Source organism: Dermacentor variabilis, chromosome 1, assembly GCF_050947875.1.
Source record: "Dermacentor variabilis isolate Ectoservices chromosome 1, ASM5094787v1, whole genome shotgun sequence".
Lineage (NCBI taxonomy): Eukaryota > Metazoa > Arthropoda > Arachnida > Ixodida > Ixodidae > Dermacentor > Dermacentor variabilis.
In genome coordinates this window covers 151,714,785-151,732,002 of record NC_134568.1, presented here as the reverse complement: position 1 = coordinate 151,732,002, position 17,218 = coordinate 151,714,785, and the positions used below count along the sequence as shown (strand labels likewise).

The following is a 17,218-nucleotide window of genomic DNA, read 5'->3' as shown; positions in this document are numbered from 1 at the left end:
TTTTTTTCGCATGCGTTCCTTGGCAATGTTGATTGCAAAACAAACAGCGAGCGTTAATATAGAGCCGATTTTGAGGGGAAAGAAAGGCGCTGACTTAGCGATAGCTCGTGCGGCCATCGTTTTCTTCAGGCCGAAAGGCGGGGAGTGCGTCACAGAAGCGCGACAGCGGCGAGCGTCGTGGCCGCTCGCTGCGTCCGGTGCCGCGGTCCGTTTCGCGCGGCGGTGACAGAAGCGACAGCGCGGCAGCAGCGACAGGCTGGCGCAACCAGCAGCAAGGCGCCACTAGGTCCGGGAGATGTCTTCGTGGCAGACCTCCATGTAGCTCGGGTCCCGGAGCACGCACTTGATCATATCCTTGAGCATGTTGTAGCGCGGTATGAAAGGGTACACCTTAGCGTCCGTGTAGGCAATCTGCAGCCCATGCACGATGCCCCGGAGGTTGCTGTACTTCTTCAGCAGGCGGTATAGGTCGTTGATGGTTTGCGCGTTCTCCTCCTCGATCTCCTGCACCGTCATACCTGCGAGAGGACGGAATAGTGAACGCACGTCAGATGAAAGGTCTGCATTTGCATGATTATTCGAAATGCATGTGTTGGTGACAGCCGTAAAGACGCGTGCTGGAGACAGCCTCGTATAATCGCCAAGCCTCACATATACAGAGCGTCCCAACTATCACGCACCAAGATTTAAAAATATGCAAATGCAACGTATCTGGACAGAATCAATGTAATGGTGTTTGCCGTCGCTTGGCGACACTCAGATTATCTTTCTATTCCGCCTAATTACAGCATTAGTATTAATTAATCAACTTTTAAAAGATTATAATTAGATGAAAAGTGTCAATGAGAAAATTTTAGAGCAACGTGAAAAACTCCCGATACAGCTTTCTGTTGCTCAAAATGTGCTACATGAAAGTGTTTTTCCGAGCGTGTTTTTCCGAACGAGAAAGTGCCTCGAGCAGCCAATTGCGCGGCAATTTTGCCCGTATTTGTGGGCTTCTTTCACGCTTGGAAAAACACTTTTATGTAGCACGTATTGAGCATCAGAAAGCTGTATCGGGAGTTTTAGGGCCCCGTGTCGCAAAAAATCCGTTGTCGGCGTCGGACATCGTTTCGCGAAAAATCATTCCGAACCGCAACCACGCAGACCCTCCGCGCGGCACAGATCCGTTACTGAACTAATTGAATTCCTCAAAATAAAATGCGTTAGAGAAGTCGTAAAGTACGACCTAAACACAACATACCGACACGATAACGTCGGAGCTTTATTTGAATATACCAGAATACAATTTTCTGTTACGCGGAAATTCAAACACAAAGAGCGGCGCGGCCCGCTCGGTTCCTTGCAACAACACCGTTACGCGCGCCTCCACGCATCCGCAAGAAAGCTGCGGTTGCCGGGAAGCGTGACGAGCTAACAGCGATCTCTGAATGCTATAGCATTCCACTCTTAAAGGCGAAGCTTAAGCGTCCTTCACATTTTTTATGTTGCTCTACGATTTTGCCATTGACGCTTTTCATCTAATTATAACATTTGAGAAGTTGATTAATTAATTAAGACTAATTGTGTAACTAGGTGGAATGCAAAAAAACATCCTAGTGCCTCCAAGCGATGGCAAACAGCATTACCTTGATTCTGTTCAGCTAGGTGGCATTTGCATATCTTTTCAATCTTGATACATGATAGTTCGGTCACTCTGCATACTAAAGTATTATAGCGAAGTGATGCAGCTGTTAACGTTCGGACGCATCAGCTCACCAGGGAGATGACAATGAAGGGAAATGGGCTCCGGCAGACGCCAGTGCAGATCGGTGGGCACGACGACGACGAGAAGTAGCATTCGAGAAACTAGGTTTATTAACTTGGTATTACTTAAAAGTTACACTGTACACATAGTACGTACGAAACGATGTCATACCGGTCGTCGGTGGCCTGCCTAACTGGTCTGGTGCCATTGTTAGATGGCAAGAAGACTTGGCACCCGTCGGTGCCTCGTCCCAGAGGTTACATGTACTCATCAACCCAGCATCATTCGCTACATTGACCCCACTAACGCGGGTTGACTGAGTGGGAGGCTTTGGTTCGGGCCGACGGTCTTTCCCTGAGAAGGGGGCCGCTGTGGAGCAGCAAGAACTGAGCGACTGCGCTCCACACACAAACAGCCATGTCGGTATTCAGGGACACGAGCCGAACAGACGCTCGGATTGCCTGAACGCAGAAGAGGTTAGGACATACAACTATTCAGACTATAAAAGGCGTCCCCGGGGCAACGCGATCGTATTCAGATGCGCCACGACCGGTTCTTGCTCCTGGTTCCACAAAGACAAGCGGAAAGACGAGCCTAAATACATGCGTCATAGCTTGATGGAGAGCTTTCCCCCTAAATCCTCGAAAATCACGGCAGGGCGAGCCCGCACTTCGAGAAGCCTCTTTTCGCCCAAGTGATACCGCTCCAGGGTCAGATGGAACCAGACCTCCTTCCGTGCTTTTGCAAGCACTTCGTAAACGCCCGGCGCCCTTCTCCCGAAAACTGCAACACAGAGTGCTAACCAAACTTGGCATATGTAAGCACTCGACAAAGAGAAGCACGAACTGGTTGATGGCCTGCACAGGCAACGGGTGCAAGAAGCAAATAGTTTGGTATACTGTAAATTCCAAATACAGCGCAAAAAATACACATACACACAAAGAAGACACGAAAGACGCGGACAAGCGCTTTCTTTATGTGTCTTTACGTGTCTTTTTATGTGTATGTGTAATTTTTTTTGCTGTTTTTGTAATTTACAGTGTTAGACCAACCAGCCCAACAGAGGGTCCTTCTGAGGTTTGGTATACGCGTAGTGCACCGCCTATAGAGGCGCCACTGATAGCCCCCTAGCGGGCGCTTCCGACAGTGCGCTCGGGAGCAAATGACAACCCTTTGCAGCAAGGATGGCTGAAGTTCGCGGCTCCGATTTCTCCTTCGTTCGGGTGCCGAACTGCTTCTTCTGCGGGGACAGATGTAGGGAAGACGCTGGCCTCTGTGGTAGGTGGTATGAACACGATGTTTGTTTGGGACAAACTGGTCCACATACGTGCCAGGTGCGTCCCTCAGGTAAACGCCATGAACCCCATTTACACGAAATGGAGCTCATGTTAACTAGCCCCTAAATTTCGTTGAGTAATGCGATGTCGCGATCGTTGTTTTTTAAATTCTACCCTTAACGTAATGCTGCTTCTGTACATCAGTAATAAGCTCCCGTCGTTAGTGTAGACTTATATCTCAAACAAATCCGCACGGTGTGATGTCTGCACATGTCGTTGTGACATTTCTGGCGATGAGTACATGTGAGTCACCTCAAGAAAAGTAATTGCGAATTTATTGATGGAAACGCGTACACTAGTCAACGAAATCACCAAACACACGGGTTCACAATAGCGCGTGTTAGCTAGCACTGTACCGTCGACGCAGTTCTGCTGCATACGCCGATAAACTGCAGTTCCCGCTGCAGTTTTGGCAATTTTAAATTCCCCAAGGGAGCTGCTTCGAAACTTACATATCTAAATTCTGACCAACTTTTCAGTACTTTTTTAAAAATTTTACTAGAGAGAGATGCCACATGATATATTTAAAGGCAGAGCGGCGCCAGTCAAAGTAGATGAGCGCTGGCGGCAAGGCCGGGCCTAGTTTCCTGCGGCGTAAGCATAATAAGAAATAATTTAGTTGAGTAAAAAATTCACATGCATTAAGCGACTGTCTTCTGAAATATATAAATCACTCGGCGCGGTAAGTCTGCTGAGGCAGCATGGAGGTGTGATGACTTCCCAAACGTGACGCGAACTTTTCAGTGAAAATGGAACAAAAATACCATATGCAGCAACTATTAGCAATTATCGCCTGAACTACTTATATTCTAAACACATTTTCCAAAAAAAAACACACTATCTAAGATGCCCTCGGGCAAAAAGAATAAAGCTGTTAAAGAATCACTTGCTTGGTATCATTCCGATAAGACATAGCGCGATTTAGACCCTTTACAAACGAGGCAGGGTGAAAACCTCGCAGCTCGAAAGAATCAACAAGATTTATGCATGAAGCAACTAGCAACAGTTCAACATGCGCGAACCTGCACATAAAGTAGATGCAAAAACATGAAGTGCGTGACAGTTGATGCGAGGATTTGCCGGGCCCCATAAAACCAACAATTTCAGTTCTTGCAAGCTTCAGTAGCTTTAACATGCAACACAATGCGCTCGTGCAGACGTGCTGCCTAGCAAGCGCAACACGGTAAAGAAGCGAAGCGGTAAACGGCATTCATAACTTTAGCGAAATGCCTATAAACCGCATACTGCACTGCAGACGAACTTCGTCGCTTACCCGTCTAAATATGATCGAGTGGAAAAAACACCGACGCGACAACGGAAAGGATGAGAACAAGAAATTTCCCTCCGAACGGCGGCGATCAATTTCTACCGTTGCTCCCGCTGATGAGGCTTTGCGGGGAATGATTAGAACCATATCGCCGGAACGTTTTTCCGGTATTTGAACCCCCTACCGTGCAAGAATTATTCTTCGACATTCCTTGAAGCTTTGGCCACCCCACACATGCGAAGGGTGTTGCTCATTTTGCTCTGAAAACGTGAATAAGGCAGAGAAGCACGATGAACGACGCAGCAAACTACGGCGCGCGGCTGGCTCCTTTCCCGAGTGTTCTGCGCAAGGCTGCCACCAGTGGCGCTTCCATCGGCGCGCACGACGCGCATAGAACATTTGGGAGGCTAAATAGTCCAGCTAATTCCATTCGATAAGAGCTGTGAAAAGCAGACACTGCGAAAAGATATGGACCGTGACCTCACGACCTCCACAGAAAGGGCACGAGTCGGGATGGCCGTAAAGCGCCTTTAGCTACAGACAGCCACGCGCTGGGCGGTACATGAAGGTAGCTCGCCTAGCGTCAAGGAAGCTGGCAGTGATTAGATTCCAGGTTGGCCTGTGTAAGGACAGATCGTGTACTGTTGTCAATGCGGAGGAAGACGCGGAGTGAGAATGTCGGCGCGTTCCTGTGATGAAGTGGCACCGTGGGATGCTGTCTCCTTGCTCACCTCGAAAAGACTCGGACCTCCTCCTTAAATCGGTTTTTGCAGCGTCGAAGGCACACGCGGACCATCGGGAGACACAGACCTCTTCATTAATCGCCTACTCAGACCAATCAGGCAAGCCGACGCGATCCAATAGGCGCCAGACTTTAAGCGAGCAGACACGGTGTCGGAGACACGCAGGGAGCAAAACTAATCGTGACTGATGGTCCGAGCCGAGCGTGAACCTACCGCGACACGTCCACACAATCGTCCCCACCAGTTTCGGTATACCTCGAGGTCGGCCGCGTGCAGAATAATCCTTGGACGGCGCGCACACAAAGTGACTGCCAGTTGCGACTGCGTCGGCCGGGCGAGAGCACATGCCCGAGGCACAGTCATTCACGCGCAAAGGCTCCACTCGCCGCTCGTTTTCGTGTTTCTCCGTCTCGGACACCGCTCTCTGCCCGGCTCCCGCGCATCGAAGAAGATCCAACAGTCACAAAAAAGCAAAAGACCCGCGGCACACTACTTTGCCACAGTATAATTTCATTAAGTACCGCAGACATGACTTGCCCACTTCAGCAATGCGTCAACGCTGTATTCCTTCGCTGTAGTCTCGCAGAAAATTTTGTCGCCTTGCGTTTTCGCATAACTGTCTTACCGGTAATATTAAACTTACCATCCCAGCGTGTGTAAAGCCACACACGACTAGGAAAACTTGTCATACTCATAATAGAGCACTGTCACCAATTTTCGCCAGAACAAACGCCTTTAGGTAGTTTCGTTTCTATATAACTGTATTTGAGTGGAATTCATAACCTGAAAGTATCTTTGTTACTAGTGATATCGCACGCGAACCGGAGTGTCACTTCTGTAGCTGTTAAATATATTGTCCAAATGTACATATATTTACTTTCTGCATTTCTTTTGAATATTTGGTTGTCTTTTGTTCTTGTTGTTCTCTTTTGTACGACAAAAGGCCCCCCTTCTTGGACCACAGAAGTGGTTCGGAGTATGTGTAAAATAAACAAATGAAATAATTAAAATAAATAATGAAGCTACGTAGTGGGTGACAAGGATTTGTACATACATTTCCCGACGGATAACTTTCGCTAGCAGCATACCAGAGAATGAAGTAAAAGTCTCCAACTGCAACATATGCATATAAAACGGAACTTCTCACGCTGTTGGTGAGGGTTGTATGAAGCAGAAGACATATGGTATTATCTTGCGTGGCAATCCTAAGTGATAACAATAGCATTTAGCAAGTTACCAACAGGTTTCATCTGATTCTAACAACCGGAACATTCGTTTTCCAGATTTGCCATACATCACATCAGACCACGCGTCGCACCATGTAACTCCTGGTTTGTAGTACAAAATTACAATAATTAAACATTCGTGTCCTCTTTTTCTTTTCCTGCTGCTGGGTATGATATAAACATAACTGCTGACCAGGGCCAGAATTCATTAAGCGAGTTCACGAACAAATTGCTGCGGAAGAAAAAAACCTTATGAGAAAACCGTATTCACAAAGCTAAAACTGTTTGTAAAGCCAGCAAGCTTAAGATGCCCGCCGCTGCAAAGACAAGCGCTCTAGTCGAAAAAGGGCGTGCATGTAACTAAAATCAAATTATGGGATTTTACGTGCCAAAACCACGATCTCATTATGAGGCACGCCGCAGTGGGACTCCGGAAATTTGGACCATCTCAGGTTCTTTAACGTGCACCTAAATCTAAGCGCACGGGTGTTTTCACATTTCGCCCCCATCGAAATGCGGCCGCCATGGTCAGGTATGTAATGGTAGCACAGGTGCGAACTTCAGTACTTCCGCCAATAGTAAGCGTAAGTCGATTCCCAAAACCGAACAGCCGTCGCAGCAGCCGACGTAAGAAGAAATTAGAAGTAGGTCCATCTGCGCCGGTCGAGCTGACGCAAGTAAGCGTTGGAACGCGCTGTTGCGGCCGATTGGCCAGAGGCCACAACTGGTAGTCGTGGATGGCGCGTGCTTACATTTCTGTGGAGCGCTCTGATTTCTCATCTCAAAGTGCACTGAGCAGCTTTAGTGCAAAATTGTATTGGGTGTGCGCTGCTGTGGAAGGCAGTAACGGTAATGCTGTTAATGCTGTGCTACGAACTTCTGCTTAATGTCTGACAGGCTGTGTTTATGTGCATAATAGCCCGACTTTTCGTAATTGTCACGACACTGGGACCACCCAATGACACTTGTCATTGGGTGGTAGAAAATATACGTGTAGTGTTCGTCCCTGACAACAGTCAAGTTTATCATTGACGTGTTTTGAGCACTTCTATAGCTTTCTTTGTCATTTTTTTAGGTTCAGCTTTCTCTCGCTTAAACGGCTGCGGACGATTACTTTTTCAACGCTTTTGAGGCTCATGATTCTCCATGCGAGATGCAACAACAACAACAACATCAACAACAAAAAAGATAAACGTTTCTAATTATCAAAACTTGTTGCTGATGTAGTACAATTCGCTGTCGTCTTCCGACTGTTAGCCTCAGACTTGTTTTATATTGCTTATAGTTTCCGTTGAGAACTGAGTCAAAGCGACGTAGTGTCTGTGCTCATGATTTTGCTTATCCTGTGGCCGGCGGTGTGAGCGAATGTATGTGTACGACGGACGGCAATCCTATGATAAGAAGCGCGACATCAATACGATGACATATAAAAAAAGAAAAGATGGCGAATGAAGCTACGTACCGCCATTGATGGACTGATTAATGGCCGGCATGACGAAGCCGGCTACAGTGGCCTGGTATCGCCAAGTGAACAATGTGAAGCGTGCACGACGCTAAGCGCGGTCACGAAAACGCGTCGTATCAGCAAGATCAGTATCTACGTCGCTCGAATTATGCTGCCTTGTGCGCTATCCGGGTGGTTCACAGTTCAGTCACTTATTTCAGTGCGTTTGGACGAAGCTACATGTGTGTAATTAGCGGTGTAAGTGTATATCGTATGGATTGTACTGAAGGACCTAACGAACTTATCATCAAGGCCGCGGTGCTTGGAGCATTCGGCTGACAACTCAAAAAGTCTTTCATTTATGTGTAACTTCCATATTTACTTTCAGTCACAGCACAAGTATCCACAACTTCTCAAGCTTCGATTTATATCATCAAAGCCATGACAAGGGACACAACATAATCTTTCAGTGGCTTCCAGGACATTGTAACATCAGCGGGAATGACCACGCCGACGAAGCCGCCCGATCTGCACATGAAATTGGTCAACGAGTCTTCATTCCGCTTTCGCGAACAGACGCTGCGGCTGAGCTGCGATTGATGTCCCGTGAGTGTACTTTGCCCCTGTGGGATTCAAATGTTTTCACCATGTGTCGGTTGCGTTCGTTGTTTCCGGACATACGGATGCACCTCCCGCCTGGATTACCACGACGTGAACAGACCATGCTCTACCGTCTGTGGTTAGGCGTTGCCTTTACAAACTCATATGCTTTCCTCATAGGAATAGCCAACAGCCCCACGTGCGACACATGTAACATCGACGAGACGCTCGCACACATTATCTGTGTCTGCCCGCGATACAGTGCTGAGAGACAAGTGATGTGCACAGTACTGGACCAGTTGGACAATCGTCCACTTTCAGAACTAAAAGCTTTAGGCCAATGCTCCGAAAGAACATCCGCGTTGAAGGCCTTACTCGCGCTATTAAGGTTCTTGCGGTCCACGGGGCTTCACTACAGACTCTAAGAATGCCGCCCCCTACCGCTCTGTAGTGTACGCGCTTTGTTCGTGCTTGTCTCCCTTTCTTTCTATCTCCCCCTTCCACTCTGTTTCTCTTTTTACGCTGGGGACACGTTGCAACAACTGATTGAGGGCCTTAACCAAGAAAAAGTAAGTGTAAGTTGAAGAATAATGTGCAGAAGACAAAGGCAATGTTGGATAACCTGTCATGCGAACAACAATTCATGATTGGCAGAATAATATGCAGAATAATATGCAGAAGATTATTATGCAGAAGACAAAGGAAACTGGACAATTGAAGACAATGGAAATGCAGAAGGAAACTTACAGAAGAATGAGAATGGGTCGGAGTGCATATGGCCGGCATTACCAAATCATGACTGGGAGCTCGCCGCTGTACTACCATTCCATTCTTTCAGTATTGTCATATGGAGCAGAAACTTGGAGGTTAACAATGGAGCTCGAGAACGAGCTAAGGACCGCTCAAACAAGGGATGGAACGAAGAATGTTAGATGTACTGTTAAGAGACAGGAAGAGAGTGGTGTGGATTAGAGAACAAACGGGGATAGGAGTAGTAGAAATTAAGAGGAAAATTGGAGCTTGGCAGGCCACGTAATTCACAGGGCAGATAATTGGTGGTCAACTAGAAATACTGAGTGGGTGCTAGGGGAAAGGAAGCACTGTCGAGGACGGCAGAAAAGTTGGTGAGGTATGAAATAAGAAAATTTGCTAGGCCAACTTGGAATCAGGTAACGCAGGTCAGGGGTAACTACAGGTCAGGGGTAAACAGGCTGATGGCGTTTTACAACATCCAAAATTCGACCACAATTTTAAGGCACTGATGCTCTTGAGCGCCAGTTTACTTCGTACTGAGAGGAAGCATTCGCGTATGTTCAGAACGGTGCCTGTCGCCTCTAGGATACCACCTCCCCCACCTTATACTCATACTGTATGTTCAGTGATTGCTCCGAACAAAGTGCGTCAGTGTTGCAAGATCGACGACTTGAACCGATTTGATCCGAAACCAGCTAGAAGGCTGAACCATTATTTGTTTCGTGTATGGTGTTGTGCAGTATTCTGACTTGCAGTTGAATGTGTTTTCTTATGAGGCTGGCATATTTATGGAAACGTTGGCGCTGATCATTGTGGTAATGTCGAGTGATTAGCCTTTATGAGGTGTCACTTGGGCTCTGACAGACAGTGTAGTTAGGGGTTCCAGGCGCAGACGTCACAAACCTATGAATAATTACCGGTCTCCAAAATTGTTGTACACGGGCCTTTGCGTATTTCGCCTCTGTTTGAATGCGACCGCCTGAACCGGCAAAAAACAAACGCTTCACCTGGTGAGAGGCATCATCGCGTTTTATCAGCTGAGGAAAAGCCAAGAAGAAGCGATGAACGCTGATAAGATGTCAAAGTCTGATAGGCAGCGATACTTGCAGATGCGGATGTTACATAGTGAACTTTTCTTCTTTCTGCATTTCTCTTTCAGGGCTGCTTTCATAGCTCTAAGTGCCCACGACAGGTATCCTATGCGAAGGGAGCGTGCGTTCCGTCGTCGATTGGCGCTCGGCAGTATCGTCGACCTTATAGACGGTACCGGCTGCCCAGGTAGCTCAGATTGAGCCTATGCGTGGCACCAGAACCGCACCTGCAACAATGTGCAGCGCGATCGTGCACATACCATACCGATAAACATACGGGAGCTGGTCAAGCCTTGCCTTCACTTTATATGAGCTATATATTATGCGGCTTTCTTTTTTCTTCCTTTCCGTAATTAGTGTACAGATAAAGACGTTTTTTTTTCGCTCGGTAATATGATGGTGGTGATGGCATCGGTGCTGTTGCTGCAGGCGGGGTTAGCCCGGCAGACCTGGCCGGCAATCACTCCGCCTGAGCGTCTTTTTCTACGCCAAAAATCTCACCATGCGTCAATGAGTCCTGTGTCTCGCAGAAATGCGAGAAGAATGCACGACACTCCCACGGCCATTCCTTTGACGGCAGTGCGGTGAACGGGAGAGCGCGGTTGCGCTTGTCGGCGCTGTAGCAGACGCCCGGAAAAGGAAGCTGTCGAACAGAAGTGCGTAATATATGCGCAATTTTCGCGCAACGATTTGTCGTAAGAATATAGCCTCAACTACAGATGCATGATAGGTGATCATGCTATCGGCTGACCGCACATGTTTCATTTCTTGTCGTTTAATTCTAGCTTAGTTTCCTCATCGCTCTCATACGACGCCGTAAGTTAAATGCGCTGCCGCTTCGGCTGCACCCTTATCTTGGCGTGTAAGAACATTCTGGCTAAGAATTTGCGTACGAACAGCGCAGCTTAGTGAATTCCGGCCTAGAAGGAAAATTTCCAGTTGACACATACGCTGTTGTATGAATTTCATTCAACGCGGAAGTGCTCCCATCTATAGGTAAACGTATGCGCATCAAAATCGTTTGATAAGTCGGACGACGCGTCAGAAAGATGGATTCTCGGACCGTTGCGAACTTCTCAAGCATGATGTAGCCTTGTCGAAAATTAGTTAGATGCCTTGTTGCCACCAGTGGTCGTGCGAGGGGTTATGGGGTCAAATTCACGACGCTTTTTGTTCGTAAGTGTTCCTTGCCATTGGGCGATCGCCCTCGCTAATGATATGTCCAGCGTCAGGATTGACTGCAATTATCTCTTGCGAAGAATCCTAGTTTAAGAGGTTTTGTGAATATGGATCATAGTTTTTATGCACGAGTCCTTGGTGCTTAAAAATAAATCTCCCAGCTCACTCTCAAAATTTATTAGGAAACTCACTGACGCACAGCTCCACGCCATCCCAGGCTTACAGTTTTCCGTCAGGGAGAAATATTCAAAGAAAAAGAAAGTGCCTACCCAAGGCTGTTTCTTGCTTCTACAAGCCACGCAATTTTTTATACCACTGGTGCAGTGCATGCTTAGTCAAGTTTCGCATTTTCTTTCGCCTATTTTTCCACTCACCTTCTCTTCGTTTCAGCCTCGCATGCCCGTTTCTCTTGTTGTGTTCTGCGTTTCCTGTCGCTCACTGAGCGCTGATCTTAACGAAGGAGCTTTTAATACTTCTAGGCTACTGTGGCCGCCAGCTTAGCTCAAGAAATTTCTAACGAAGCTTGCGCCACATCCGGGGCACGTTTCGATCGCCGCTCTGCTTTGGCTTGGTGTACACGCCCAGTTCATTTCGAGGTGCTATAAATGTGCTCACCAGACGTGTAGCTACCTCTGCCACATATGCTTTAATTCTGAAACTAGATAGATGGTCTTCCTTTTCCTTAATGGTTCTTCCGTTGAGCGGTTTCTGTTCCTGCTTCTCAAAAGCAAACGCTGAACGTTCCGTCCCGAGCCGTTGCTGGCACATATGGGCTTGATTACGCATTCGTTGCGTGCATTTCTTCGGCCCGTGCACGTAACAGAACACATTTTATGCGCTTCGGATTTCTTCAGTTACCGTCATGTGGACGTCGTGCTGATATCGACTGCTGTGAGTCTGAGAGTATTTAGCGGCCTAAATAAAGCACATTAGAAAGATGTATCTTTAGCATTATTTCACGTTGGCCAATTACGCGGTGTGTTTGATGACCAGTGGTTATAAATTGTAGTATACTAAAGGGGAGAAATGCTATGAACGCATTGGACGTCACTATCCATTTATAGAAAAAGCGCGAACGGAAAAAGATTCGGTTAAGTAATAACAGGGACCATGACGAGGGGCCGAATGCGCAAAGGTTTGTTCTGATTTGCTTTTTTTTTTATTGGCTTGCCGCCTTCTATAATAGTATGTCCAGCATCGGGATTGGCTGGAATTTTATCTTACGAACAATTCTAGCGTAACAGCGCTTTGTGTATACGGGACACGATTTCCAGGCAATAGAGTATTTAAGCAGGAACGACAGCACGGTTCTACATAGATTCTCCCACAGTTATGCCATTAATGCTCTAATACTTCAAAATATCAAGAAAGGCAAAAGAAAAACAGCTGTGCGGATCCCACGCACTGTGCGAATTAACGTTGTGCGAAGAATTTGGCATGCAGCTAGCTATCCAGCACCGCTTGAAGATCCGTAAAGCGTTGCAAGACGGACCATCGCTTGCGTGTACCTCAAGCAACTGTGTGCGCGTGACGCGAGCTTGTGCGTCACGACAGCAGCAGCAGCAGGAAGACTATGACGTCGACAGCGTTAGTGTGACAGCGATAACGTGACAACTGATTTCTTTTTTTTTTCTTGTACTTCAGCGAGAAAAGGTTACGAAGAAGCGTCACCAACCTCGGACCGAATTCACAAAGCTTTTTGTTTCTAATTGTTATTTACTATTGGTCGGTCGCATTCACTAATAATGTGACCATCATCAGGAATGGCGGAAATTTTCTTTAACGAGCAATTCTAGCGCGCGAGCATATCCCAGTCAACCTTGATGCTCTACATTTTATTAGCGATGACCACTGGCCAATGGCAAAGAGCACTTACGAACCAAAAAGCTTTGCAAATTCTGCCCCTGTTTCGTTAAGACTTTGGCCGATCGTGAGAGCGGTGCAGCCCAACCTCCTTGGTGCAGCTTAACCCATCGTCCCAAAGTGCTATTGCAGCCACGACGGAAGACTGGGAGAAACTGGCCCGCTCTCGCTTCTATCAGCAACTTGTTGCTATGGCGACGTGACGCACGCGAAAGACCGTGGCATGATGTTGATTATCACCCGCGCATTTCGTTCCCCAGTCAGTGACCGAATGGAGAGTTGGGATGTGCTCTCGCTCGCTGTTTATGCGGCATGCTGCACGCGCCAGACGTCTGAAAGAGCTTGCTCGCGTTGGCACTAGGGAAGTATACGCGTGGTGTGATCGCGGCGTAATGGTCCAGAAAAGAAGGAAATAGATCGTGACATAAATGATGAAAGATCAGGCTGTTTGTCCGATCGGACACTTGATTTCTTTTTTGTTAAAGAGGCCCTAAATAAGGCCGACACAGGAACCTACCTAACCATCACCGCAAAAGGGCCTGGGATTAGCCAAAGAATGCTTCGCATTAAATACTCAGGACAGCTTAAGGTAACCGGAGCGCTTCGCTCCGATATGCAAATAAACAACTTGTATGCGTCCCCTTCCTTGTCTATAACCTGTTTTCCGCCTCAGTTACTTATTCAGTTGCTTGCATACAAAGCTGGTCGCTTGAGAGCGGGACTGAAGCAGAGGGAGGGGGGGGGGGGGCAAATCTGAGATTGAACCTTGAGAGCTGCGACTTGTACTTGGACCATGGACTCTTGTGCGTCCCGCTCTATATACGATGTTGCTTCTAACTTTTCTGCGACACGACGGTTCTCAACGAGATGCTTTAATTATGTATGTTGTGCGTTTTGTGTGTCTGTCGTATGGTCTTGTGTGTATTATTTCATTTATCATTGCATACTTTCTTCAGCAGGAGCATGCTAGGCGTACCGCCAGGCAAGCCCCTCCAGTTTTAATTAACGATCCTCTCTATCTCTCCCTCCGTAAAAAATTCAATTGTGATGGCCGCGATTGTATTCATAACGGGAATCTCTGCGTTGCTCACAAGCCAGAGAAACACATGTCAACTAGCTTTACCAGCCGTCCTTGGTTTTGTTAGAATGCCCCGGATATTGTTTAAAACATCTCGAATCCCGACTTCTAGAGAGCCGTTTGCCCCAGACTGGCGACGCTTAGAGCCACCTTTGTATTTTGCCTATAGTGCATTTGAAAAGAAGTGAAAGTGGTAAGTACTTAAACCTACTAAGGCGATTGAATTTCTTTTTTTTTCTTTTCTCTGTCCTGGTACATAGTAGAAAGGACATCGTGAAAATCTTCCGGAAGGACAACGAGAATAGGATGCCCGTAGAACACGTTATAGCAAAGTCCAAGGCTAAGCGGAGATTCCTTCGAGAATGGGAAAATTTTCACGGTGACATAATAAAGGAGTCTCGCTTTTTGAAAGTGACAAGGAGTCGCAACAGCTGACAGTTACAGAGCACTCATACATAATTAAACATATAAGAAACATCAGCAACATTGAAATTTATTTAACCGCGCGCCTCTGTCGCCTCGAATGTTATTTTTTTATTCCTTTTTTTGGAGGTGATTTAGCAATATTAGAATTACATGTTTCGTTTTCAGTGACTGGGTCACATTTCTACAAGGATTTCAACCTGCGGGCCCTACTGGGCAATGAAGTAGATGATACCGCCTATGCTGACTTAATTTCGTTGCTTACATTTAGTGCCCGTTCAAAACGTGGTTTGCCGTGACTTCGCGTGCACCACATGCTCAACTACGAGAAGAGAGTGAATGCTGGATGTGGATTTTCGCATGATGAAAAAAAAAGAAAAGGAACCTGACTCAGGCCACCGCGACTACCGAATGAGACGGGCAGAGCACTTTTCTGTGAGGGTTTTCGTGCTTCCAGCGCCTGGGACCTGTTTGTATTCAGATAACCATTCAGTATTTTTCTGACAACGCAGGTCTTTTGCGCATGTTTAGGTACGGGGCCGAGACGGGGTTTTAGCAGCGAAGGATTACAAAGAGACGAGGTCGTTACCTAACCAACTGCCCTAGCTATACATTTTTTGTCAGGCGGAGAGGAACGGGAAGGGTGGGGGCGGTGATTACTTGATAACGAGGAAAACTGAGCGGCCCGGCTCGACCAGATTCCCGTAAGCCGCGCGCTGATTGGATATGCTGCTTATCTTTCCGCACGAACATGAAAGGAAACACTCAAGGTGTGTTCAAACACCGATTCCTGCAAATGGTTATGCCACAAACTTGTTCACTGCTATTTGCTTTGTACTTCCCGTACTGACAATCCCCACTCAAGCCATGAAACTTTGAGTGCAGGAGCAATGAAAACTACACAATTAGAACGCAAATCTTGTGTTCCCTTTCATATTGGCACACCGTGAAAACACAAGCGTAGCTTTTGTTTTCACAGTGTGCTTTCGCCTATTTTAGGACATTAATATGTCCTAAAAAAGTTGTCCTACAAATCTGGTACGATGTCTTTGTCGCCAGTGCTTGTTCTTAACGTATGCGCAAGCCATATGCAAAAGTTTGCAAGTAGGCTTCACCACACGCCTAAATCGTAAAAAGGTGTATCTCGCGCCAGTCGTCGCAAGCACGCTGAGAGCGGGAACGGTGCGTTACGTCCTTATCCCGGTCACGTTTTCTTTCTTTTTTTTTTTGCACCTACGGGTGTGAGCGTATACATGCCACTCTTTCTTCCGTCAGCTATAACATTAGACTGGACAAAGAACTTCATAACAGCAGAACCACTGCTCTGTATATTTCATGCACAAGCTACCGCGTACGAGCCGGATAAATGGGCTGGTGTATTAAGACTGCTGTGATAAGTGTGCCATACGTAGAAAGCGCGAACGCTGTCCTTGAAGAGGGAGTATTTCCATTTTTTAGTGACCTTTCTTCTTTATGGTGTGGAGAAACTCACTCGCGGAGCTTTGCACATCGTCTCGGAGAATGCGCTGACGCGTTTCTGTGCAAGTTATTCACCATTTCCCCACCCAGAAGCAATCCAATAACAGGCGTCGTTGACCAGTGAGTACTACGACGTTGCCTAGACAAAATTTGCGTTCGCTTCGCCGAGCCTGCCACCTCGAACTCCACGGCCTCGTTTGTTGCCTAAAGAGTGCGGTTCTACGGCATATTTCCGCAGCCAGAGAACATCTCCTTGGGAAGATACATAAAGCGTCATTGAGAGAACTCGTTGGAGCGCTCAGATGCATCGAACAGCTTGTCAAAGACGGTTCAGACAGGTGCGGTCGTCATAATCAAAAGCGCGCTTGAGTGGCACTGTTAATTTTGCATGGCACCAGAAAAAAAAATCTATTAATATTGGGGTTCTCTCTAGCTGCCCCCGTTAAATCGCTGTGCCTGCGTGCGTCTCACGAGCAGACGTATTTTTTGTGAATATTTTGTTGTCGCCTGTTTCTGGCGCGACCACACTTGTGTGCAACATATTTTTTAATGAAAGCAGATGTCTGCTCGTACTCTTTAGCTGTTAAGTCCCCCTCCAAAGGTCACAGTGTAACTTTTCTCTTCATCAGCTTCAGGTGAACATAATGAAAAATGCGGGCAGCTGAGCTACCTTCACGGTAACTATGTATGCTACAAACGGACCCTACTGTCAAAATCACACATTTGTCATTAGGTATACACACCGCTTTTGACGTGACAACCTCATGGTTCCAATTCGTGAAACTGCACAGCAAAAAAGGGACAGATAAAGGGAAGAAAAATGCAAGAATATAGGGTCGGAAATTAGCCTCTACGCTGCAGCTGCGAACAGCGCAGCCCCAATCGTTTGCTCTGTAGCATTCTGACTGTGCAAATCAGCTACGTAATCAGGGGCCTGTAGGAGGTTGCCTCCTATGCAACTGCAATAATTACGGAAGTTCCTTTTCAA

At 47.0% G+C, this 17,218-nt stretch overlaps 1 protein-coding gene across 1 annotated transcript in view; it reads right to left on the bottom strand.

Moving 5' to 3' along the window:
- Positions 1-203: 203 nt before the first annotated feature.
- LOC142586528 (uncharacterized) overlaps positions 204-17,218 on the bottom strand; it is a 202,885-nt gene continuing 185,870 nt past the window's right edge. Inside the window, exon 5 of the mRNA XM_075697660.1 lies at positions 204-518. Within this exon, the coding sequence (XP_075553775.1) occupies positions 283-518 (236 nt within the window). The 3' untranslated portion in view covers positions 204-282. The remainder of the gene's footprint in view (positions 519-17,218) is intronic.